At 44.0% G+C, this 26603-nt stretch overlaps 1 protein-coding gene and 1 pseudogene across 8 annotated transcripts in view; both read left to right on the forward strand.

Moving 5' to 3' along the window:
- The window catches only part of ASH1L (ASH1 like histone lysine methyltransferase), a 191092-nt gene that overhangs the window by 132309 nt on the left and 32180 nt on the right, over nucleotides 1–26603 (forward strand). For 5 of the 8 annotated variants that reach the window (XM_081791976.1, XM_081791979.1, XM_081791980.1 and 2 more), the window contains 4 exons: nucleotides 14354–14458; nucleotides 21768–21841; nucleotides 23444–23489; nucleotides 23606–23714. In XM_081791976.1, coding sequence (XP_081648102.1) covers nucleotides 14354–14458; nucleotides 21768–21841; nucleotides 23444–23489; nucleotides 23606–23714 — 334 coding nt within the window. The remainder of the gene's footprint in view (nucleotides 1–14353; nucleotides 14459–21767; nucleotides 21842–23443; nucleotides 23490–23605; nucleotides 23715–26603) is intronic. The other 3 variants (XM_081791978.1, XM_081791982.1, XM_081791983.1) reach the window with 1 other exon arrangement.
- LOC132686785 (complement component 1 Q subcomponent-binding protein, mitochondrial pseudogene) lies at nucleotides 8769–14344 on the forward strand (annotated as a pseudogene).

Consider the following 26603-nt stretch of genomic DNA (forward strand, 5'->3'; position numbering starts at 1 on the left):
GCATTTCTTTCTGTAACCCATGATTACCCTAGTTGTTTACTCATTTGTTATGTCTCCCTCATTAGGTTATAAGCTCCAGGTACAGGATCATTTGTCTCTCTTCTTCTCCTTTGATTTCCTAGTGCCTAGTACATAACAGAAGTTCAGCAAATACTTGTACAAATGAAAGAAAAGGAGGAGAAATGAGGACAACTTTTTTTTTTTAATTTATCTTTTTAATTTTATTTTTTATTTTTTAAAATTTACATCCAAATTAGTTAGCATATAGTGCAACAGTGATTTCAGGAGTAGATTCCTTAGTGCCCCTTCCCCATCTAGCCCATCCCCCCTCCCACCACCCCTCCCATAACCCTCAGTTTGTTCTCCATATTTATGAGTCTCTTCTGTTTTGTCCCCCTCCCTGTTTTTATATTATTTTTGTTTCCCTTCCCTTATGTTATTCTGTTTTGCCTCTTAAAGTCCTCATATGAGTGAAGTCCTATGATTTTTGTCTTTCTCTGACTAATTTCACTTAGCATAATACCCTCCAGTTCCATCCACGTAGTTGCAAATGGCAAGATTTCATTCTTTTTGATTGCCGAGTGATACTCCGTTGAATATACGTACCACATCTCCTTTATCCATTCATCCATCAATGGACATTTGGGCTCTTTCCATCCTTTGGCTGTTGTCGACAGTGCTGCTGTAAACGTGGGGGTGCACGTGTCCCTTCGAAACAGCCCACCTGTATCCCGTGGAGAAATGCCTGGCAGTGCAGTTGCTGGGTCGTAGGGTAGTTCTAGTTTTAGTTTTTTGAGGAACCTCCATGCTGTTTTCCAGAGTGGCTGCACCAACTTGCATTCCCAAGGACAACTTCTTGAATGTAGGTGACAGGAGCAGTTTACTCACGTAGTGCATGTTGGCCCTGTGTGTTACAGCCTTCTCTTTCAACTGAGACTCTTGCTCCTCATGACTGTGGGGCTCTTCTCTGTGCTGTGATGACCGAATCCCCTGTTTCTCCTCCAAGAGCTCAGCACTAGCAGTGTATTTAAAGCAGCAAGCATAGATAAATTGTGCAATGAAGATTAGTGTGCTTTAATTATTCTGTGCTGGGTGGCTGGAGAATGGTTTAACTGCAACATAAAGTTCCAAGGTTTAATTCTGTTACCTTAATGAAGGTAAGAAGTTCCACATTCTCTGGGATTCATGCCGAAGTCCTTCTGAAAGAGCATTTTGTTTTCACTACTTACGGCATCGCAGTGGAAACAGATTCTCAGCAGATTTAGCTGTTTCCTAGAATCTGGTAATGATCAATAGGCTTAGAAAGGAAGAAGTAATTTAAAAGTCCCATTAAAGGAAAACATGACTCTGGGCACCTGGGTGGCTCAGACCATTGAGCATCTGACCCTTTGGCTCGGGTCATGATCCCAGGGTCGTGGGATCGAGACCAGCATCGAACTCTGCACGGAGTGTGGAACCTGCTTGGAATTCTCTCTGTCCCCCAACTCCCCTAAAAAAAAATAAATAAAGGAAAACATGACCATTTCAGTCTTACTGGTTTTGTCCTGGCTGGGATCTAGCTTAAATCTTAGAATGAAGCTCTAATGATTCAAGGGGATGAAGGTATGTTGGTCCACTCCAAGGAAAATGGGAAGAATAATAGGCCAATATTTCTCTCACATTTCTGGCACATAACGTGGTTAAGAGGTCCAGAATGGAAGTCCTTTTCTTGAAATAAAGTTTTGTCTCCGCGTCCCTACTTCGGTGTCTGAGACTAATCTGTACCCAGTGGTCTGCAAAGTGAGTAAATAATGGAGGAACCTTCCCAAGTGGAGTAGGTCTTTTTTCCTGTGAAACAGAGTTTGAAATCAGGCTGTCGGATGACAGATTTTTTTTCCCCGACACTGCCATTTTGTCGTTCATATAGTATTTGTATGGTTAGGATAGGGTGGTGGGTCAGTCACTTGTTCTGAACGGGTCATTTCCAGTGTCATGTAAACAAAGAGCAGGACTTGAGTTCGCCACACCTGGGTTCATCTCTGCCTTTGCTGTATTATGTGAATAAAGTAGTTATATAATAAAATAATAGTGCATCTTACCACTGATAGAGTCAGAAGGAATAAATGGAAAATAACGTTCATTTTCAAATGTTTAAGGATGGGGTGCCTGGGTGGCTCAGTCGAGTAAGCATCTGACTGTGGCTCAGGTCATGATCTCACGGTTTGTGGGTTCGAGCCCTGCGTTGAGCTCTGTGCTGACAGCTCGGAGCCTGGAGCTTGCTTTGGATTCTGTGTCGCCCTCTGTATCTGTCCCTCCCCTGCTCACACTCTCTGTCTCAAAAATAAATAAACATTAAAATAAATAAATACATTTTTTAAATGTTTAAGGAAATCAGGATTGTTTATCTCATTACAGAAGTACATTTCAAATAAAATTTTACTTTTCACGATAAATATTTACCAAAATGTATGTTATACCCTTAAATTTATATTCAGTTGGGTTTTTTTTGTATTTTTTTTAACATTTATTTATTTTTGAGAAAGAGACAGAGCACAAGTGGCGGAGGGGCAGAGAGAGAGGGAGACCCAGAATCCAAAGCAGGCTCCAGGCTCTGAGCTGTCAGCACAGAGCTCAGCAAGGGGCTCGAACTCACGAACCTTGAGATCATGACCTGAGCTGAAGTCAGACGCTTAACCAACTGACCACCCAGGCGCCCCTGTAGTTGATTGATTTCTTGCAAGAATGCCATGACAGTTCAATGGGGAAAGCACGATCTTCTTTCTTTCTTTCTTTCTTTCTTTCTTTCTTTCTTTCTTTCTTTCTTTCTCTCTCTCTCTCTCTCTCTTTCTTTCTTTCCTTCCTTCTTTCTCTTTTCCCCTTTTTACTTCCTTCCTTCCTTTGATAAAGAGCACATGCACACAAGCCGAGAGGGAGAAAGAGAATCCCAAGCAGGCTCCATGCCCAGCACAGAGCATACAGGCCTCAATCTCACGACCTTGACATCTGGACCTGAGCTGAAGTCAAGAGTTAGACACTTAACTAAGACACCCGGGCGCCCCAGGCATGATGTTTTCAATAGATGGTTCTATGGTAACTGGATAGTTGGATTCTCGCCTCATACCATTTAAAAAGTTAATCCAAAATGGATCATCAACTACAATATAACTGCTAAAACCATAAAACTCTTGAAGAAAACATAGGGCTTAAATCTTCGTGACCTTGGATTAGGCAATAATTTCTTAGCTATAACACCAAAATCCTGGGCGATGACAACAAACAGACAAAGTGAACTTAGTCAATATTTAAAACTTTGAAAACCACGATCAAGAAACTGAAAAAACAATGCACAGGACGGAAGAAATCTTTGGAAATCTTATCAATTAAGAGACTTGTATCCAAAAACCTATACGTGCAGGGAACTGTTGCGACTCAATACTAAAGAAACAAACAACACAGCTTTTTAAATGCGTAAATTATTTGAGTAGGTACTTCTCCAGAAGGGATGTGCTCATGGCCAATAAGCACATGAAAAGATGCTCCCAATATCATTAGTCATTAGGGAAACGGAAGTGAAAACCGTAATTAGAAAGCACCTCTCACCAGTAGGAGGGCTTTAATTAAAGGATCGATGTGTTTGCAAAGAAACTGGAACCCTCACGCGGTGTTGCTCGCAATTGTTGGTACCGCCCTCTTGGGAAGACATTTTGGCAGCTCCTCAAAAAGTTAACCGTGGAGTTACCACGTGACCAGCAATTCTGCGGCTACCTATAGACGCAAGAGAAAGGGAAGAAACGTCCACACAAGACGCAGACACAGGTGTTCCCGGCGGCAGTATTCCTGACAGCCGCAAGGCAGCCGCAACCCACGTTTCGCGTCAGTGGGTAAGTGGGTTCACAAGACGTGGCCCGCCCATCCCGCGGGGGGTTACTCGGCGGTGACCAGACCGGGGAGCCGCGCGAACGCCGTGCTGTAGGAAAGAAGGCAGTCGCGAGGGTCATGTGCTTTATGACCGTTTATAGGAAATGCCCGGAGTAGGCAGACACCTAGAAACACGGGGTAGATGACTGTTCCATAGGGTCCGGGGTGGAGGCGTGGGGAGGGACTGCTAATGGGTACAGAGTATCGTTTTGAGATGACTGAAGGGTTCTGAAATGGTGTTGGTTGCATCAGTCAGAGTTCTCCAAGAAAACGAACAATAAGACGGTTTTTTATTTTTATTTTTTTAATTGATCTCCACATCCCAACGTGGGGCTCACACTCACAGCCCCCGAGATCAGGAGTTGCATGCTCCACTGACCCAGCCTGGTGTCCCAAAATCTTGATTTTTTAAATTCAGTCCCCATCATTCTCATTTTAATAGGGTTTTTCTTAATCTTATATATATATAATTTTTTTTTCGAGGGGCGGGGGTTGGACAGAGCACAAGCAGAGAAGGGGCAGAGAGAGAGAGGGGGAGCTGTCAGCGCAGAGCCTGACTCGGGACTCTAACCCACAGACCATGAGATCATGACCTGAGCCGAAGTCGGATGCTTAATCGACTGAGCCACCCAGGCGCCCCATTGTTTATAATTTTTTAAGTAAGCTCTGTGTGCAACGTGGAGCTTGAACTTAACACCCTGAGATCAAGAGTTACATGCTATAGGGGCACCTGGGTGGTTCAGTTGGTTAAGCATCTGACTCTTGATTTTGGCTCAGGTTGTGATCTCACGGTTCATGAGTTCGAGCCCCACATGGGGCTCCGTGCTGACAGTTTGGAGCCTGCTTGGGATTCTCTCTCTTTCTCTTCCCTCTGCCCCTCCCCCGCTTGTGTGTGCGTGCTCTCTCTCTCTCTCTCTCTCTCTCTTTAAATAAATAAATAAAAACTAAAAGAAACTTTTTTTTAACGTGTTAGGGGAGGGGTGCCAGCTGGCTCAGGCGGTGGAGCTGTGACACTTGATCTCAGGGGGTCATGAGTTCAAGCCCCATATCAAGGGCTCGATTACTTAAAAATGAAATCTGAAAAAAAAATCTGGGATTCGTAGTTTTTCAAAATTCTTCTGGGGCATGTGGGAGCAAAAAATGTGAAGACATGTGGTGTTTCACATTTGGCTTCTGGAGTCAGGCCACAATTCAGAGTCTGCCTCCACCAATTACTGTCTGTCTGACCTTGGGCAAGCTGACACATCCCAAGGCTTCAGATTCTGTATTGTAAAATAGAAGTTAATATGAATATTAAATAAAATAATGTATGTAAAATACTAAGGAGAGTACCTAACACATAGTAATCACTTCATAAGAGATAATTTCTGAATTGACATTGTTTTTTACAATAAAATACTCTCGATAAGAATCTGCTACTTACTACACAGCTGTTACCTCTGGGTCCTTGTTCAGTATATTACCACACTTTTTCTTGCTGAGCTCAGAAAACACTTCAGAATTCCTCCTGGCGCTCCTGTTGGTTGTCACTGCCAGCCGTTCAGACTTCTGCCAGATCTCGGGATCTGGAGAGAATATAGGCCTTCTGTACAAAATGGACTTAAATAGCAGACCTTGGGGGCACCCAGGTGGCTCAGTCGGTTAGACGTCCGACTCTTCGTTTTGGCTCGGGTCGTGATCTCACAGTTCATGGGTTCAAGCCCCACGTTGGGCTCTGCGCTGACAGTGCAGAGCCTGCTTCGGATTCTGTGTCCCCCTCTGTCTCTGCCTCTCCTCTCCCTCCCACGCTCTTCCCCTCTCTCTTTTCCCCCCTCTCTTTTCCCCCTCTCTCTGCCCCTTCGCTGCTTATGCACACAAGCTCTCTCTCAAAATGTATAAACTTTAAAAAAAAAAAAGGGGGAGGGGACACAGGGGTGGCTCAGTCAGTTAAGCGTCCGACTTCAGCTCAGGTCACAATCTCACACTCCATGAGTTCGAGCCCCGCATCGGGCTCTGTGCTGACAGCTCAGAGCTGGAGCCTGCTTCGGATTCTGTGTGTCCCTCTCACTGACCCTCCCCCACACTTGCTCGTTCTCTCTCTCTCTCTCAAAAATACATAAACATTTTTTTTTTTAATTAAAAAAAATAAAATAGCAGACCTGAGACTTGTATTCTGAGAAAGGCCTGCTTGCAAGGTTGGGCATTGGCTGGCATCTGGGAACTTGAATATCTAACGTTTTCCTGTCAATACAAAACTTTCCTGCACGCGAATGTCTTCGTGTGCCCGCTGTGTATTCACTGTATGGTTTCTGCTGAACACCTGCTTTCATTTGAAGAGTCTAGAATCTGGTACATTCTAGACAGAGAGTAGCTGTATGATCAGCCACCAATCAAAACCTTGAGCACTGAGTTTGTAATGAGCATCCTTGATAAACATTTCACACGTTGTGTTCTTCCCATATATTGGCAAAGATTGTGTCCTGTGTGACCCCACTGGGGGGAGAACTTGGGTAAAGTTGGGCCTTGTTTCTCCCCCCGTTTTGCCGGTGCATTTTCTCCCTTTACTGATTTTGCTTTGTATCCTTTGCTGTAATGAAGTACAGCAGGAACGTGACCACGCGCTGGTCCTGTGAGTCAGCAGACCCGAAGGTGGTCTCGGGGGCCTGGACAACCCGCGCAGGCCAGCCCTCTCGTGGCCAGATGGTCTTGAACAAGTCACATACTCTTCATTTTACCGTCTTCACGTATGTAGCGACTACCTTCAACCTGACCTGTGAGGACAGAGTGATGCTTACTTTGTATTTAGCACAGGGAATATAAATTTAAGGGTATAATCCACGTTTTGACAAATAAGTATTTGTCATGAAAAGTAAAATTTTATTTGAAATGTACTTCTGTAATGAAACAATCCTGATTTCCTTAAACATTTAAAAAAACTGATTTGTTTATTTTAATGTTTGTTTATTTTTGACACATCAAGCATGGCGGGGGGGAGGGACAGACAGAGAGGGTGACACAGAATCTGAAGCAAGCTCCAGGCTCTGAGCTGTCAGCGCAGAGCTCAACGTGGGGCTCAAACCCATGAACCATGAGATGATGACCTGAGCCAAAGTCAGATGCTTAACTGACTGAGCCACCCCATCGCTTAATGGTGAAATATTCAGTGTTTCCTCCTAAAACTGGAAAGAAGGTGAAGGTAAAAATGTCCACCCTCACTACACTATTGCACATTCTTCTGGATGTTCTAGCCCGTGCAGTAAGGCGGGAAGATGACAGAAGTCATGAAGACCAGGAAGGAAGAAGTAAAACTATTCCTGCTTACGGACCACATAATCGTAAAGTCCGAAGAGCTGCACAAGAAAGCTACTGCAACTGTTGAGCAAGGTTACTGAAAACAAAGTCGTTATATAAAAATCAGTTGTATTCCTATAAAACTAAACAGGCTCTCACCATACCATCCGACATTTCCACTTTGTTATATTTACCCAGAGGAATTGAACATTAATGTCTACACGGTAACCTGCACACAGATATTTTATAACCGTCTTGTTCATAACTGCCCAACCTTGGAAGCAACTGAGATGTCCTTCAGCAGGCGAATGGATAAACTGGTCCAGCCAGACAGTAAAATGTTATCAGCACTGAAAGGAAATGAGCTATCAAGCCTTGAAAAGACCTTGAGGAACCTTAGAATCATTATGACAAGTGAAACAAGCCAATCTGAAAAGGCTAACATTCTGTAGGATTCCAAGTGTATGACACTGTGGAAAAGGCAACACTGTGGAGGCATTAGTGGTATCGGGTCGGGCAGGAGGGATGAATCAGCAGAGCACAGAGATTTTTGGGTCAGTGGAGCCATTCTGCATGATTCAGTAATGGTGGATAGCTGTCATTACACAGTTTTCCAAAGCCATGGAAGGTACAGTGATGATGATGTGTCCGTACCGGCCCATCAGCTGTTAAGCAGTGCACGGTTCTAGTGAAGAGTGTTGGTGACACTTAGGGCCGGTGTGTGCATTGGACATCTCTGTGCCTTCTGCTCAGTACTGCTTTGAACCTAAAACTACTCTAAAAAACAAAGTATTTTTTTTAAAAAGCATGTGTAGGGGCGCCTGGGTGGGCCGGTCGGCCAAGAGTCCGACTTCAGCGCCGGTCATGATCTCACGGTTCGTGAGTTCGAGCCCCATGTCGGGCTCTGTGCCGACAGCTCGGAGCCTGGAGCCTGCTTCGGATTCTGTGTCTCCCTCTCTCTCTGCCCCTCCCCCACTCATGCTCTGTCTGTCTGTCTCTCTCTCAAAAATGAATAAACATTAAAAAAAAATGGTTTTTAAACCATGTGTAGTAGTGTAATGAATCCACAGTAATCAGAGGGGCACCCAGCTGGCTCAGTTGCAACTCTTGACCTCTGGGTCACGAGTTCAAGCCCCATGTTGGGTGCACGAATTGCTAAAAAAAAATTAAATAAAAATTTAACACAATAATTAGAAATAAATTTATCTAGTAGGCAAGAACTGTATACTGAAAATTAAACATTTATTGGAGAAATTAAAGAAGACCTAAGTAAATGGAGAAAATGCCACAGTTAGAGATGGGGAGCCTCCGTTGTTATTACTTCAGTGCAATGTAGATTATACTATCAGTAGGCTTTTCTGTAAAAATTGATAAGCCGATTTTCTTCAGTGTTTATTTAGAGAGAGTGTGCAAGCAGGGCAGGGGCAGAGAGAGACAGAATCCCACGCGGTGTGCTCACTGTCAGCACAGAGCCCAGTGTGAGGCCCGAACTCACAAACCATGAGATCTGAAATCAAGAGTCAACATGCTTAACCAATTGAACCACCCAGGCACCCCCCCCCCCCCCCGTAAGCTGATTGTCTAAACATTATGTGGAGATACAAAGAACATGCAAAGTGATCTTTTTGTTGTTGTTTATGTTTGGGGGGGGGGGGGGGGTTACAGAAGATCCGAAGCAGGCTCTGCACTGAATGCAGCAAGTCTGATGCAGGGCTCAAACTCATCAACTGCGAGATCATGACCTGAGCCGAAGTCAGACGCTCAACCGACGAAGCCACCCAGGCACCCCTGTTAAGTGTCAACTCTTGATTTCACCTCCAGTAAACAATCTCATGGTTTGTGAGATTGAGCCCCAAGTGGGGCTCCCTTTTGCAACACAGAACCTGCTTGAAATTCTCTCTCCCTCTTTGTCTCTGCCCCTCCCCTGCTTGCAAGCGTACGTGACCGACCTCTCTCTCTCTCTCTCTTTCTCGTTCTCTCTTGCTCTCAAAATAAATAAAGTTTTAAAAAGCATGAGTTGCCATAAAACAGTTTAGACTTAAAACTGGCATTAGAGGCGCACCTGCCCGGCTCAGTTGGTGAGCATGCGACTCTTGATCTTGAGGTGGTGAGTTCGAGCCCTGTGTTGGGGGTAGAGACGACTCAAAAGTGTTAGTAAACTTTTTAAAAAATAAATAAAATATAAAATAAACTGACGTCAAAATAGATCTCCGGAACAGAGTAGATAGCCCAGAAATAGACCCACACCTTTGTGGTCATTTAATTTGGACACAGGCATCAAAGCAATCCAGTGGGAAACAATGCCCTGCAACGAATGGTGCCGGAACAGGGAAATGTGCACGTGAAGAAAATTAAACTTTGACATCAACCTCACAGCTCCTACAGACCGGATTCGGCACACATCACAGACTTCAACATAAAAGCTTAAACGTAACAGGAGGTGTAAAACTTCTAGAAGAAAGTGTAGGAACATACCTTCATGACCTGCAGGTGACCAAACGTTTCTTGGACGGAGCCCAGTCAGCAGTGACCGCCAAGCCAAGCGCCGGTGGTTGATACGCTGACAAGATGGGAGCATGTCCGTCACAAGACACCATCTCAAAAAGAAACAGACGCAGCACAAGCTGGGAGAACATATTCGCAAACTGTATGTGTCCTGAATACGTAACTCCTACAAATGTATTTATTTAAAAAAAAAAAAAAGACAACCCAACTTTAAAGTGAGGATTTCAACACTTTACCAGAGGAAACGTACACAGGCCAATAAACACGTGAAAAATACTCAGCACCATAACTCATCAAAGAAATACAAATTAAAACCACAATGTGTTGGCACAACCAGATTGTTTATAAACAACTGTGGCAGAGTAAAATGGTACAACTTATTTTTAAAATATGGCCGCTTTTGTAAAACTAGACTTAAACGTACATACACAATACATATGTGTGTAAGAGTGTGCATAGTAGCTTCATCCATGATGCCATGAGCTGGAGACAGCCCAGGACCCCAACAATAGGGCGGATTAACAAACTGTGTGTTCATATGGTGGACTATTGGCCAGCAACTAAAACGGGGAGAAAGTCCACTGCCAGGGTGCTGCCTCCCTGGGCCTCAGCTGTGCCCCGTGCCCCACGCTGGGCTCCATAGTTGCCAGTCTCTGCGCCCGCCCTGCCACTCCTGCACCCGGGCCCTTGGCGCTGGTCTGAGCGCACATGGACCTCCTGCTCCCCCGAGGGCCTTCCCGCTGTGGCACCACTGAACACCCACGGACGCAAAGCTTGCTTGAGTTCCTGAATGCTGTGAATAAGGAGGAAAAGAAGATCTAGAAGCATAGGTCCCTCCCCAAGATGTCTGGGGCCTGGGAGCTGGAAGTGGATGGGATAGAAACCAAATTAGTGTGGAAAGTTTCCGGAGGAAAGATGACTGTGACTTTCAACATGAACAACAGCATCCCAGCAACGTGTGATGGGGGAAGAACCCTCCCAAGGGCAGAAGGTGGAAGAACAGGAGCCTGAACTGACGTCCATTCCCGGTTTTGTGGTGGAAGGTAAGAATGGTGGCAAGAAGGGCCTGGTACTGGACTGTCCCTACCCAGAAGATGAGGTGGGCAAGAAGAGGAGGACGGCAGTGACATTTGGCCATCAGAGAGGTGAGCGGACAACATCAGTCCGTTGTCGAGTCTGAGTGAAAGGACACAAGTTACAAGCTCACCACCGACTCCCTGGCCTGGACCGTTATGACACCAGCTGGATCTTCTGGCCAACCAGGGTTTGGGGGGAGGGCAGTTGGACAACACTTTTGCAGGTGAGCACAGCCCTCGAGCACCAGGAATACGTTACTTTCCTCAAAGATCTGAAAGGTTTTGTCAAGAGCCAGTAGAGCAAACAAGACAAGATGTTGAACATCTCAAGTTTATGGCAGACTCTGGCCAGGGAACAAGCCTACTCTTAAACCAGACACACACACTTTGAGATGGTTTTCATCTGAGCGCCGTGGAAAATAAAGCAGATACAAAGTAGTTGCATTGCCCTCTTTTTTACTGTTAATCTCTTTCTTTCTGTAAACTCTGTTGCTCCTCGATTTTTGTATAATGTAATGACGAACAGTACAATTGGCTTATGTCCTCCAGAAAGAGGTGGAGAGAAGAAGGCGGACCAACTAGGGACCTTAGGACTGAGGAAGTTCATGGTGATGAGTTCCCTGAGTCTTCTTTCTATCTCCTGTATCCCAAACTTGAAGCTGAGAAAGCTAGCGACCTGGAAACGCCATCGGGCAGAAACAAAGCAAGCAAAAAGACGCCTGCTTTCCGTAGCCAAAAGAAAGGGAAAGGGGCAACCTAGCAAGACAGAAAACTTTTAGGCAATATCCTCCAGACCCTAGTCAAATGGCACAGAACAAAAAACCGTTCCGCTGCCCACACTCTCACCAGCAGGTGCCAAGTGGGGAGCCTCAACTTCCATGCCCGCCTGGGAGTACGAAGGCATCCCTCCCTGGCCCGTGACCTGTGCGATGTCAGAGGAAGGCTAATACGAGTCAGGACTTTTACCATCACTAGTAGTGACATGGCCACTCCCACCATGGTGTTGGGGGATGCTGCGTGGGAAGCTAGAACTCCCACCATCCCCTAGCAGTGACCAGGAGCAACACTCAGGTTCCAGGAGCAGGTGTGGAAAAACCCACCCAAAATAGAAGGTTTTTTGTAAAATCCAGAACCTGGTAACTTAATACAGAAAATATCTAGGTTTAAACTGAAATTCCTATGTCAGGGACCCCTGGGTGGCTCATTCGGTTAAGTGTCCAACTCTTGATTTAGGCTCAGGGTGTGATCTCGTGGTTGTGGGATCGAGCCCCACATCAGGGCTCTGCACAGTACCTGCTTGGAATTCTCTCTATCTGAGGTTTAATAAATAAGCTTTAAAAAGAAAAAAATTAAAAAAATAAGCCAAGAGGAAAAAAATCATATGTCATACTAAGAACCAGGGAGATGTTAAACTGAAAATTTTTTTTAACTTTTTAGAATGTTTATGTATTTATTTTGAGAGAGAACAAGCGGGGGTGGGGGGGGTGGGGGGAGAATCCCAAGCAGGCTCCACGCTGCCAGTACAGAGCCCAACACAGGGCTCAGTCTCACAAACCATGAGATCATTACTTGAGCCGATATCAAGAGCTAGACTCTTAACTGACTGAGCCACCCACTTTGACTGAATTTTAAAAAACGGTCAAGGGGCAGCTGGGTTGCTGAGTCAGCTAAGCATCTGACTTCGGCTCAGGTCATGATATCACAGCTCATGGGTTCAAGCCCACCTTGAGCTCTGTGCTGACTGCTCAGAGCCTGGAGCCTGCTTTGGATTCTGTGTCTCCCTCTCTGTGTCCCTCCCCCACTCGCTCGCACACTCCCTCTCTCTCTTTCTTCCTCCCTCACTCTGTCTCGAAAATAAACATCAAAAGTATTTTCAAGGCGGTCAATATATGCCAACACCAATATGTTAGAATTACCTGACAAAAATTTTAAAGCAGTTAGATTGAAAAAAAAAAAAAAGGCACTTCAACAAGCAATTATGAATATGCTTGAAACATGAAAAGAAGTTGAAGCCTCAGCAACGAAATCGAAGACCTAAAGAAAAACCGAATAAGAATTTTAGAATTGAAAGACGCAGTAACTGAAACAAAAGCTTAGGGGTGTGCTCGGCAGCAAGGTGAGGAAGACCGAAGAATCGTGGGCCAGGTGATGGAAGATGTCTGACCTGAACAAAGGAGGAAGTAGACACCAAAAAAAAAAAAAAAAAAAAACCACAGAGGCTACGGGATCATGACAAAAGAGAAATTGGTATTCTCGGTGTGCTGGATGGAGAGAAGACGGGCGGACAAGAAAAAACACTTGCATGAACGGTGGCTAAATGTTTCCCAGATTTGGCGGAAGACACAAAACTACTGGTTGAGGAAGAGGGTCACACCCAACAGGACCCCATTCAGGAGATCCCTGCTGAGACAGGGTCGTCCCATTTCAGCCCACTCACTGAACACAGAGCAGCTTTACATCCGCGCGAGAGAAATGGGTCCCCACCGACCTACGGAGGTGAGACAGCTCGGACGGCAGTGGTTGCTCGTGCGAATCCGTGCAGGTGGCACTACAGTGCAAGCGCTGAAAGAGAGACCGTCTACCCAGATGCCACACCCAGCAAAAGTAGCCCTGCGGGGATTGAGTGGGAGTCAGAGCACTCCCAGACTAAAAGAGTGTGTTGCCAATCGACTCACCCTGTGTGTAAAGAAAGGAAGTCCTCTAAACAGAAAAGAAACAGGGGCACCTGGAGGGGCTCAGTTGGTTAGGCATCCGGCTCTTGATTTCGGCTCGGGTCATGATGTCACGGTTCATGGGTTCGAGCCCTGCGTCGGGCTCCGCGCTGATGGTCAGAGCCTACTTGGGATTCTCTCTCTCCCTTTCTCTCTGCCCCTCACCTGCTTGTGCTCTCCCTCTCTCAAAGTAAATAAACATGTTTTTAAAAAAAGAAAAGAGATAAAGAAGGGACCTCGGAACCTCAGGAGGGCAGAAAGAACAGTAAGTAAACTTACGGGCTTTCCTTCTCCTTTGAGTCTTCTGTGTAACTTTTTAATAACAAATGAGGCAAAAAAATTGACACTGCTGTATTTTTAACAACTTGTTGAGGCATAATTCATATAGCCTCCAATTCACCCATTTAAAGCATACAGTGGTTTTTGATACATTATCTTTCTTGTAGTAAATTACACGTAACTTAGGATTTGCATTTTGCATTTCCACTTTTCATTGTAAGGTTCGGTGACGTAAAGTACATTCATACTGCCGCGCGGCCATCACCCCAACGCTCTCCAGAACTTTTTCGTCATCCCAAATGGAAACTCTGTGCCAGTTAAATAATCATTGCCCGTTCCCTCAGCTCCTGGCAACCACCGCGGTTCTTCTCACTGCTATGAATTTGACCGTTTTAGGATCCTCGTACGGTGGGGCCTTCCAGCGTTTGTCCTTTTGTGCCTACCGTAGTTCACGTAGCGTGACGGCCGCAAGGTTCTTCTGTGTTCTGGCGTGTAGGAGACTTTCCTTCCTTTTTAAGGCTGAATAACACTCCTCTGTGTGGGTGCACACACTCCGTGCCCTGTTTTCGCATTCATCCGCCGACGGACATCTCTGTTGTTTCCACCTTTTTGCAGTTGTGAATAATGCTGCTGTGAACATTGGTTTACAATTCTCTGTTGAGGACCCTGCTTTCAATTCTTTTGTATATATGCCCAGAAGTGGACTTGCTGGATCCTTTGGTAAGTCTATATTTAATGTTTTGGGAAGCGCCGCACTATTTTCCACAGTGGCTGCACCATTTTTATATCCCCACCAGCAATTCTTGAGAGTTCAGTTTCCCCACATCCTCAATAACACTTGTCATTTTCTGTTATTTTTCATAATAACCATCCTAATGAGCGTGAAGTGGTAATCTCATATGGTTTTGATCTGCATTTCCCCTCTAGTGATGTTGAGCGTCTCTTCGTGTCCGTTTTGGCCATTTGTATGTCTTCTTTAGTGAAATGTGTATTCAAGTCCTTGTCCGCTTTTGAGTTGAGTCATTTGTTCCTTGTTTTTGAGCTTTAGGAGTTCTGTATATATCTGGATATGAATTATCAGATACATGATAAATAGAATATCTTTATGACATGGACACAGAAGACCACAAAATGTATAAACACCACTGGAAAAGATCGATAAACTTAATGACATTAACAACCATATACAAGAGAACAGCTCTAGTAATCAGGGTTGAATATGATTGTTTATGATAACTATGTTAAAATTACAGACTTTTTTTTTTTTTTTTTTTTTTAATTACATCAGGGGAAAGGGGCAGAGAGAGAGAAAGAGAGAGAGAAAATCCTGAGCGCAGCACGGAGCCCAACGCAGGGCTCGATCCCATGACCCTGGGATCATGGCCTGAGCTGAAATCAAGAGTCGGACACTCAACCGACTGAGCCACCCAGCACCCCAGAATTACAGAGTTTTAAGTAAGGGTTAGAATGAGGCAAACGGACACCTGGCCGACTCAGTTGGTGGAGCACGCAACTCTTGATCTCAGGGTTGTGAGTTCGAGCCTCACGTTGGGTGTAGAGATTACTTAAATAGAAATAGAAAGAATGAGGCAAATGGCTTAGTTTGGTGGAAAGGATTCAATTTTAGGTGGGAGAAATGACACATGAGAATGTGAAAGCAAGAGGAAGCTGGTTGTGTTTAAGAAATTGTGCTGGTACAGCCATTATGGAAAACAGTATGGAGGATCCTTGAAAAACTAAAAATAGAACAATCAAATGATCCAGCAATTCCATTTATGGATATATATCCAAAGGAAGTGAAAACACTAACTCAAAAAAATATCTGCTGTGCCCTCCCCGCCATGTTCATAGCAGCATTATCTACAATAGCCAAGACATGGAAACAACCTAAGAGTCTGAGGGATGAGTGGATAAAGAAGAGGAAGCATATACATACAATAGAATGTTACTCAGCCATGTTAAAAATAAAAGGAAAGAAAACAAAAGGAAGGAAGGAAGGAAAGAAAAGAGAAAAAGAAAATCCTGCCATTTGTGACAACACGGATGGACCCTGAGGGTATCATGCAAAATGAAATAAGTCAGACAGAGAAAGACAAATACGGTGTAACCTCGCCTGTACCTGCACTCTTTGGGATCTACGAAACCAAAACAAACTCCTAGAAAAGGAGATCAGAGGCACCTGGCTGGCTCAGTCAGGGGAGCAAGCAACTCTTGATCTCTGGCTTGTAGATTCAAGCCCCACGCTGGGTCTAGAGATTACTTAAAAATAAAGAATAATAACAACGCAAAATCTGTTCAAGAAAAAAAGAAAGTGGATCAGATTTGTGGTTACCAGAAGCAAAGGGAGGTGGGGAGGGTATTAGGAGAAAGGTGGTCAAAAGGCGTAAACTCCAGTTACAAGACAAGTAAGTATCGAGGATCTACTGTACAGACTGATGACTGTGGTTAACACTACTGTTTGCTGGATCGGAAGACTTAAGAGAGTAAATCCTAAGAGTTGTCCTCACAAGGAAAAAAAAAAATTGTTGTCTTTTTCTGCTTCCTCTTTATCGTATCTATAAGAAATGCCTCGTGGACACTAAACTTCTAATGGTCATCACTTCGCAGTATATGAAAGCGAGTCCACTGTGCTGTACATCTTTAACACGTACAGTGATGCCTGTCAATTTTATCTCAATAAAACCAGGGGAAATTAACTAGAATGCCAGGCAGGAAGAAAGAAAGAAGAAACTGCTTAGGAAGAGTAGAATTCAAGAAGCAGTGGGGATGATGGGGATTAAGGGAGCACTTGTGATGAGCACCGGGTTATTAAGATGAAAACTTACTTAAAAAAACCATACACACTGTGGGGACGGGTGGTGCCGCCTGACAGCTGGTGCAGTCCCTCGGTGTTTGTTCCTCAGAAGACACCTCTGCGTCCGTCCGTTCCAAAAATACTTGTTCAGCGCTGCCTGTCGTTTGATCAGGCAGTTTCCTACCTGCTTGGGATACACCCGTAAGCAACACAGGTGAAGATCCTTGCCTCTGGGGCTGGCAGTTTTCCACTGGGGGGGATCACACTATCCCTATGTTTCTGGGTCTCACTTCTTTTTCGTCAGGCTGACAAAACGAAAAACTTGAATTCTAGTGTTTTCTTTCGTGAAATTTAAACAGTTTCCTGTAAATATCTTTGATCCTTATTTATAATCTCCTAAATGGCCCACACCCCACTGATAATACTATGCCTTTCAGTGACCCACTACAGCAGAAGGCGCATGCGAGTGGGGAGGGCAGAGAGAGAGAGAGAAAATCCCAAGCGGGCTCCACACTCAGCACAGAGCTCCACGTGGGGCTCGATGCCACGACCCCAGCATCGTGACCTGAACTGAATTATCAAGAGTCAGACACTCAACCGACTGAGCCACCCAGGGGCCCCTGCTACAGTTTTCTTGGGAGAGAATACCAGAGCCATTTACACAGGATAACAGAGGAAATGAATAATTCTTATCTGTTTGTAAAGTGATGTTAGAATTCCGTACTCAGGTTATATATAAGCAAACAGCTTTATCTCAGGCCCGCCGTTTTATTTAAAAAATGCCAAGTTTTCGTCATAGTTTAAGATCTCTTCTTGAAAAGGAAGTTCTCTTTCTCCTGTCTGTTGAGTAGCCCCCTCTCCTTTGAGCTCCTCGCCTGCCGGCTGCCTCATTAACAACTAGGCTTTGCAGTGATGTTCTCAGTCCTCCATTCCTCTTCGTGTTAGGATTGATGTTATGAAAGGAAATCATCGTGACTTTCCCCGTTAGATTTCAAGGTCAGCACAGACTTTAGAGCTTTTGTAACAAGTCTCCTCTTTAAAATGACTTTGTTGCACAAATTCCGTTTTCTTTCAAAGAGAAAAGGATCTCTTTGCTCCTTCCCTAGCGAGCAGTGGCAGTACTTAAGATCTCAAGGCTTTAGCACACAATAAGAAAAATCCACAAAAGATGTGATTTCATCTAATTTTCACATGGCTATAAAGTGATTTTTCCCCCAGTTTTAAAATGCGGGTTAGCTACAGAATCACTGTTTTAAATGAGATTTTCCTGATTGGCTTCCGCTGAGGTATCATCTCTAGCAGAATTTGGTTAAGGAAACCGTTCAGGTAGGTCTCACTTCTTAGAAGTGAATCACCCGGCGGTGGTTTCAGAGATGTTGGAGGACAGAAGAGTGTGCCATCATTTCTTCCTCCGGCTCTCAGGGTGGGGACTGAGGGGAGGGACACAGATCGGGCCAGGAAAGGCACCGGGATTCATCCGAACGAACTGAGAGGTCACTGGCCTCGTCCCACAACACATCCCAGCCAGCAAGTGGACAGTTGCTCCCAGGAGCTGCACAGAAAGGCAGAAGGGGGGAGGGGTAAGGAAAAGGGCAGCTCACCCCATGTTCCTCAGGGGGATCTGGAAAATGGTCTGTGTAGCAGATTTTGTCACTGGTGCTGACCCGTTAAGACTGTATTTCTGGAGAAGATGTAAACAGCTGTTAGGTTGGAGAGCAAGCCCTGGTGTGGTGACTTGGCTTAACCCAAGTGACTCCATTTGGGACCTGTCGTCTCTCTCTCTCTCTCTCTCTCTCTTTAATGTTTTTTATTTATTTTTGAGAGCATGTGAAGGGGGCGGGGGGGGGGGGTTTGGGAGCACAGAGACTGAGATAGAGGATCCAAAGCAGGCCTTGCACTGACAGCACAAAGCCCAACACGGGGCTCGAACCCACGAACCAAGAGATTGTGACCTGAGCCGAAGTCGGACGCTCAACCGAGCCACCCAGGCACCCCTCTTTTTTAATACATCTATGGAAATTCATTGCGAGCAAAAGTCAAGATGTTGGACTGTGGGAAAATTATGTCTTTGAGGTTGGATGAAGTGGATGTGGAGGATATGGATGCTTTCTTAGCGAAAAAGTATTCTTTTAAAAAATGCGTAACTTACTGGATTCTCCTTCACTCTTGGACACACCCTTCAGAAAACATACCAGATACTGCTGGCAAAGAAAGGAGTTAATCCTTCACATTAAGGGGTTTGTACTATTTCTGGGGACCGATTTTGACTTTTTAAAAATTATATTTGTATTGTTATTAAGAAACAGTACAGGGGCGCCTGGGTGGCTCAGTCAGTTAAGCATCCAGCTTCAGCTCAGGTCATGATCTCACAGTTTGTGGGTTCGAGCCCCGCGTCGGGCTCTGTGCTGACAGCTTGGAACCTGGAGCCTGCTTCGGATTCTGTGTCTGTCTGTCTCTCTCTCTCTCTGTCTCTCTGCCCCTCCCACGCTCATGCTCTGTCTCTGTCTCTCTCAAAAATAAATGAACGTTAAAAAATTTTTTTCTTAAATAAAAGAAAAAGAAAAAATCTGGTACGTAGCTAAAATCTGGGTTAGTTGTGTGACCTTCGAAAAGTGACTTCGTCTCTCTGATTCTCAGGTTTTTTTGTTCGTTTTTGTTTTTTTAATCAGTAAATGGAGACATTGTGGAGTTGTGTGTAGGGTGAAGATGTGAGGTAGTTTGTGTAGAATCCTGGTCTGGGACCTGGTACACAGTCGATACTCAATAAATGTTAGGCAAAAGTAAAAGTTCTGTTGTTAAGTAATTTCAAGAAGCAATTATTAAGCACCTGTTGTGGTCACACAGCCCCGTGTCCAGCTCTGTGCTGACAGCTCCGAGCCTGGAGCCTGCTTCGGATTCTGTGTGTGTGTGTCTCCCTCTCTCTCTGCCCTCCCCTGCTCACACTCTGTGTCTCTCTGTCTCTCAATAATAAATAAATGTTTAAAAAAATATATTTTTTTAACGTACCAAAGTTTCCCCTCTTGATAAACCTTTAAGTTGTTTCCACTTTTCACTGCAGACTTTGTAGTTAGGTATTCAGCTTCACTTCCCTATCAGCAAGTGGACTCCAGCTGTAACCCCAAAATTATTGTTACGTTAACTCCACACATCTGATCTCCCAGGATACGCCTGTGATCCGTGCTGCTGTATCCTCAGATCTGTCCGATAAACTCATTGCACATTACATGTTGACGTAAATAACATTTTTATGAGAAATAACTTTCCCAAAGAAAAATTTAATGAGAAAAGTGACTTATTTCACATTTTTGCAAATCTCTTTGATGTCTGATTTAATGTAAGACATCTGGATTTTCTAATCTTTTTTGCATTCAATCTATTAGGATGTTACTGTGGTTCAAATACATGAAGAAATCTGTTCTCATGCAGATAAGAATATTTTAATAATTTCAGATAATTCTTCTTTGACACTGTAGCAAAAATATAAACGTAATTGTTCCTTAAAGGTGAATTATAATGTGGAGTATGAATACTGATGAACTTCTTGTATTCTGGTGCATTAAAGTGATTGCTCTCTCTTGGTATTTAAATGCATTTTTTACCTGGGTGGCTCAGTCGGTTAAGCGTCCGACTCTTGGTTTCTGGTTTCGGCTCAGGTCACCATCTTGCAGTTTCGTGAGTTGGAGCCCCACGTCGGGCCCTGTGCTGGCTGCGCAGAGCCTGCTTGGGATTCTCCGCTTCCCTCTCTCTCTCTGCCCCTCCCCCACTTGTGCTGCCTCTGCCGTTCTCAGGATAAATAAGTAAACTTGAAAAAAAAAATTTTTTTTTTTTTCATAAAAATAAATGGGTTTGTTACCCGTGTGTGACTTTATTGCTTCACGCATTGGCCAGTAAAACAGTTCTGATTCACTGAATTGTATCGTTCTTCCATTCTCTGTGTGTATCCAAAACCATTCGCATTTGTTAATCTTGCCACTTACTTCACGAGGAGAATTTTGTTACAGTTCTAAAGACTCGCGTGATAGTCGCCACGAGTTTTCCAAAACGCCAATGTCCACGCTCAAATTTTATCGCTGAAAACAGACCCTTTCAGCTGTTTCTGAAGTAACCGGCTCACTTCGCTCATTTTCAGTTCCCGAGTCCGAACAGCCACAGCTTGTCAGTCATCTGTCCAAGGACAGGTGGTGCCGCGCGGAAGAGGCTAGCCCCGCTCGCCATTGTGTCTGCGCAAGTGTGTTTCCTGGACACAGCCGTCGAGGATGCGCACTTCTGTTGTGCCGTGCGGGACATTACCATTTCTGACTTGCGGGTCAACATTCCGCAGAATTTTCGTGACTTCATCGAAAGCGCTCACGATGTTTAATGTTTTTATGCTGCCGGCCTGGCTCATTTCCAGTCGTCTCGTTCTCCTAGTCCAGTTCTGTGCCACTTGCCTGAATTCCTGCTAAGATGCCAGCACTTGTACCCACCATCACTTCCCCCGTTAGCACGAATGGCCGCATGGCGAGCCGGCACGTGCCTCCGTAGGACTGGGAGGGCAGTAGACTCGCAGTACTTCGTGGCGTGAAGGCAGTCTTTCCCCCTCGAGTCCCTCGGCATCAGCAGAGTGTCCGCGAACTGCTGGTCCGGAGACAGTGATGGGACGAGCACCCAGGTGACGGAGAAGTGCTTGTAGTTCCTGCGCAGACGAGTCACCTCAAGGACAGAAAAGTCAGAGAGCAAGGAAATAGAAGCAGCCTCTTTAAAGCAGAAAGGGGGCTTTTGACTTTTAATAGAAGGACTGTTCTGATAGAGAGCGGAAAAAATGTTAACAGATCATAAATTGGAATGTAGATACTCTTGAGTTATTTAAATTCAGGGACTCCTAGTTTAGAAAATTCTTATACTTCCCATTTTTACCGACCATCTTAGGTTATTTATAATAATGGAGAACAGACGCCAGATGCTCTAGGAAATAATTTTAATAAACGAACAGTTCTCAGTTTTCGGTTTGCTTCATAACGACCTGTGTCTTTTTTGGTATGTTGTTTCATATAGGCTACTATTAAAATTGATCTTCAGCAGATACCGCATGAAGCATGCTGGAAAAGTGTAGCTAAAATTCAAAATCTGTGATGGAAAAATCTATAAAATTAGAAATTAAATCTTTGTTTTCCTAGTCCGTGTGTATTAGACCTTGTGGCTGTTTGACCCTTTGTATGAGCAGATACCGAAATTGATAGTATGTTTTTGTTTCAGGAAAGTATCTAAGGCAAAAGAGAATTGACTTCCAGCTTCCCTATGACATCCTTTGGCAGTGGAAACATAATCAGGTACAGGAGCCTATCTTACAGGTTTTGTTCTGGGGAGGGGGGCCTGCAAGTCTCTGTCTCTGCCTCCTTGTTACGCTCTCATCTTAGGACGTATGGAGAAGTGTCCCCGTGAAGGTTACGGACTAAGGAAAATGAATTTGCATCCATATTTAATGTGACCTATTTGCCTGTATTCCTACTTCAGAATAGCAGTGAGTTCCTGCTTCCCTGGGCAACCTTCTGCATTATTCTGGACTCTTATTCTGGTAGCAGAGATGGTTCTGTAAGAATCCTGTTTGATGCAGGTCCCGGGAGAGTTTAGATGTACTGCCAGCGGCACTAAGAAATCTTAGGCTTTATTTTTGTTGGCTCCTTCCCATCAGTTTGGAATTTATTTTTCACATACAAAAGAGGTCTCCTACCAAAGGAAACAAGGGAAACGTTTTAACACTTGTGTACTTTTAACAGATCTTTAAATGGGGAACTAAAAGTGGGAAGGTGCTTTCTTTTCTCTCCTTTGCCCTAACTGGAAAGTTTCCCCAGTAATGTTTGTGGTGAGCTGGAGCCCCCGGCCCCATGTTGAAAGCAGCAGTGGAAAAGAGTCATGCAAATGTGATGAATAGACTCCTGAGCTTTGCCCAGATTCCACCAAAGTTTAATTTTGGAAAGCCAGAAGCAATGGACCTTCTCTACATTCTCTTCTCTGGTGACCTCTCTTCAGTCTGGGAGGATCGATACGTTAGACATTTGTGTCAGAGTTCATAACCATGAAGGAGACAATGCTCTGACTATCCCCACTGAAAAGTGATGGTGGGGCTTCTCTTACAGGTTAACACGCCCTCTCTTAGGGCATCTGGGGGGCTCAGTCGGTTAAGCGGCCGCCTATTGGTTTCCGCTCAGGTCCAGATCTCATGGCTTGTGGGATGGAGCCCCGCGTCGGGCTCTGCGTTGACAGTGCGGAGCCCGCTTGGGGTCTTCTCCTCTCTCTCTCTCTCCCCTCCCTGCCTTGTGCTTGCTGATGCACTCTGTGTCTCTCTCTCTCTCGAACTAAATACGTAAACTTTTTTCAAGTTTATTTTCTTAATTGCAGTATGAAAGCTTTATTTCCTGCCTTCCCTCTCCCCTTTATTCACTAAATTAATTGCCTTAATTAAAATGTGAAATGTGTTTTTCTGGAATACCCACCCTGAAAAGGTCAGGGTGCTCATCTTTTTAATTCCATATATTCCCCCAGACCATCTCCACAAGCTCTGTGCAACTTTTCCTTTCTTTTCATAAAGGCAAATCAAGCCTTAAGCAATTTTTGTTTAAGTCTAAAACATGCTAAAGAAGCTTATAATTGAAAACGCATTTTCATTAAAGTGTTTACCGTTTCTTCTGTTGTTGAATCTCTTTCTCTCTCAGCTCACCCTCCTCTAGTCTAGTAAGTCACTTTTTATTTCAGGGTAAAAAGTGATCACACCAAGAAGTTCCCTCAGATACACACAACCCAGAAAATCTTATAAATATTCCCATGGGAGCAGGGCACATGGATAATTTCTTGTGTTTTTAGTGATTGATGCTGCTGCCTGGCATTTGAAGTTAAATGCTATATCAGGATTTTTCTTTTTTTTTTTCTTCTAGCTATACAAAAAGCCAGATGTCCCGCTATATAAAAAAATCCGTTCAAGTGAGTAACTTGGGAGCTATTTTTTCTGCCATCATACCATCAATGTTCTTCTTGGCCTGGCACTTAAAAAATGATCTTATATGTTTACAAATTACTCTTTGCTGTCTTCTCTCAAGATGTCTACGTTGATGTCAAACCCCTTTCTGGTTACGAGGCCACCACCTGTAACTGTAAGAAGCCAGATGATGATACCAGGAAGGGCTGTGTGGATGACTGTCTCAATAGGTACTGTACTAAATTGATTTCTCTAAAAGCACAGGCTTCAAGACCTAGGACACTTCATTTGGAGGGAAAAGTTAAATAAGCTCTTTGAATTGCTCTCATGAAGTTGCATAAAGATACATAAAACCTACTTGATGGGCTGTCTTAATCTACTTGGGCTATTACGGCAAAATACCATTGACCTGGTGGCTTAAACAACTGAAATTTATTTCTCACAGTTCTGGAGGCTAGGAAGTCCAAGGTCAAGATGCAAGTATTTGCTGTCTGGTGAGGACCCACTTCCAGGCTTATAGACAGCCACTTTCTGCCTGTGTGCTCACGTGGCCTTTCCTTAGTGGGTGCTCAGGGAGGAGAGCTCTCTGGTCTTCCTCCTGTAAGGGCACTGATCCCATCGTGAGATTCCCACCCTCATACCCTAATATAAGCCAGTTGACCTCCCAAATGCCCTACCACCAAATAACCATCACACTGGGGGCCGGGGCTTCAGCTGTTCGTTTTGGGGAGACACAAACATTCAGCCCATCACATGGGCTGCGTAGAGTAACAGGGAAAGAATGAGACTTAAGAGTCTTAACCATACCCAGGTTTAAATCCTCTTATTACTTGTAAGACCTGAGGAAGGTTATTTAACCCCTCTAATAAAATTAGTACCTTCTTTATGGGGGGTTGGGAGGGTAAGGATCTTAGGAGACGATGTTCATAAAGTATTCAGCACAGTTCTAGAAACTTTCCTAGATCTCCGTACAATGTCGCCATAATGAGGGCATAAGGTAGGATGGTGGCAGTGAAAGAAGGGCGTGATGCGTTTGGAAGGAAAACTGGTCTGGTGACCCACTGACATGCGCACAGAGACGGACATGTGTTGACTGAGTCAGTGTTGCCAATGAGCGATGGTAATCCTGTTGCCACAGAATGAAAAGTATGGGGTCTGATTAGTTTGGAGATGGAAACTATTATTTTACTCTGGGGCCATTGAGTTCTAAATGACATGGAGGTTTCAAAAGGGAAATGTCTGATAGAGACCCTGGAATGGAGATCTAATTTGTTGGTTTTAGTAACATAAGCAAATTTACAGTAAAGAAGAACCAGTGATGAACTTTACATCGATACTTCCTGTTCTAGATAGTTTTCCTAGCCAAAGACAACTGCTTCCCCAGTGTCTAGTCAACTGTCCTATGGGCTATGGGAATCAATGTTCTAGTACCTCCTGTATCAGCGTGACATCTGAGAAACTCTGCCTTACACATCATTGTAAATTCACATCTTATATAAACATACATGCATACATACGGTTTTACATAGGAGTCATGGCTGCTGGTATAGTCTGTGTTGTGCACTGATTTTTTTTCCACTCACAGATGCTTTATATACACACTTTTATGTATCCGTGTGGTCCGCTCACTCACCATTTTTAGGTGCTCTGTTACCTTGTGTAGGTTGATAGCCCCTAGTTTGCCAGCCTCCTGTGGTTCATCATTCACATGACTCCCAATGTTTTGCTATTAAAAATGGCACCACAGTGAAACTGGGCACGTTCCTCTTTCTTTAATTCTTAGGGTGCTCTCTCCGAAGGAGGCTTACCTATACGGACTGTGAATGTTTGCATAATTCCTACTCTGCGCTGTCCAGTGGCTCGCATGAAACGATGAGTGGATTTGGGGTGTCACCACCAGTACCTGAATATACTCACTTCCCCATAGTTCCATCCCCGCTTAGGGATTCACACCTAACTTTATTTTCGGTGCTTTATATTTCATTGGTTTAATATTTGGGAGTATCATATATCTTTAAAATTGCTTAATTCACATTCCTTTATGTGCTAACATTACTGTGTTTTTTTATATGATATTTATTATCTGTGAAATTGCTGTAATACAGCGACTATCTCATTGGCTACTTCCCTCTCTTTTTCACAGTACTCCAATGAGATAGATAATAGTTTTATATTTTATAAATGAAGGATCCTAGAGTCTGGGTAGCAGATTGCTCCATATTGTACACAACACTTGAGTGACAGAGACAGAATTTGAATCCACACATGTCTTAATCAGAATTTGTGTTCTTTCCAGTATATACTCTGCTTACTTTTAAGTCGTTAGTCTTTTAATCACATGGAATTGGAATCCAAATATTTATTACCTTTACATAATTACATTGGTTGTCTTGGGTCATTTTTGTTGGTATGGGTGTCACATTTATCCTTAACACCGTGTTGTCTTTCTTCAAAAACAAGCAAACAAACAAAAACCTCAGATACAATGCTGCCAACTTTATATCAGGAGAATATGGTTCCTACATATGCATGCATCTAATGAATGATGTGATAAATGCATACATTTAAATACAAATGTATTTATTTATTTATTCTGTATTTAATAAAAATTAAAATTTATTTATTCTGTACTTAATAAAAATTAAAATATAGTATTCAGTGGGTGCTTCCTTATATATTTAAAAGTAACCCACATAAAGATTTACTTAAATGGAGCAACCTAAAATGTCTTTCCTGTCTTTGGGTTCTAGGTTTTGTAAATATTTCAGGGGAAAGCTCAAAGGATCTGTAAGATTCAATTTTGTGTCTATGTTAGGGTTCATATATCCATAGAAAACTAGATTCGGGACTTTTTATTTTTATTTATTTTTTGATGTTTTTATTTATTTGAGAGAGAGACAGAGAGAGAGCGCGCGCGAGCATGAGTGGGGGAGGGGCAGAGAGAGGGAGACAGAATCCGAAGCAGGCTCCAGGCTCCGAGCTGTGAGCACAGAGCCTGACATGGGGATCGAACTCACGAGCTGTGATCGTGACCTGAGCCGAAGTCGGATGCTTAACTAACTGAGCCACCCAGGTGTTTCAGGACTATTTTTAAAAGCAAGTAATGAGTTTTTATCATC

This window comes from Panthera onca, chromosome F1 (genome assembly GCF_046562875.1).
Source record: "Panthera onca isolate mPanOnc1 chromosome F1, mPanOnc1 haplotype 2, whole genome shotgun sequence".
NCBI classification, from domain to species: domain Eukaryota; kingdom Metazoa; phylum Chordata; class Mammalia; order Carnivora; family Felidae; genus Panthera; species Panthera onca.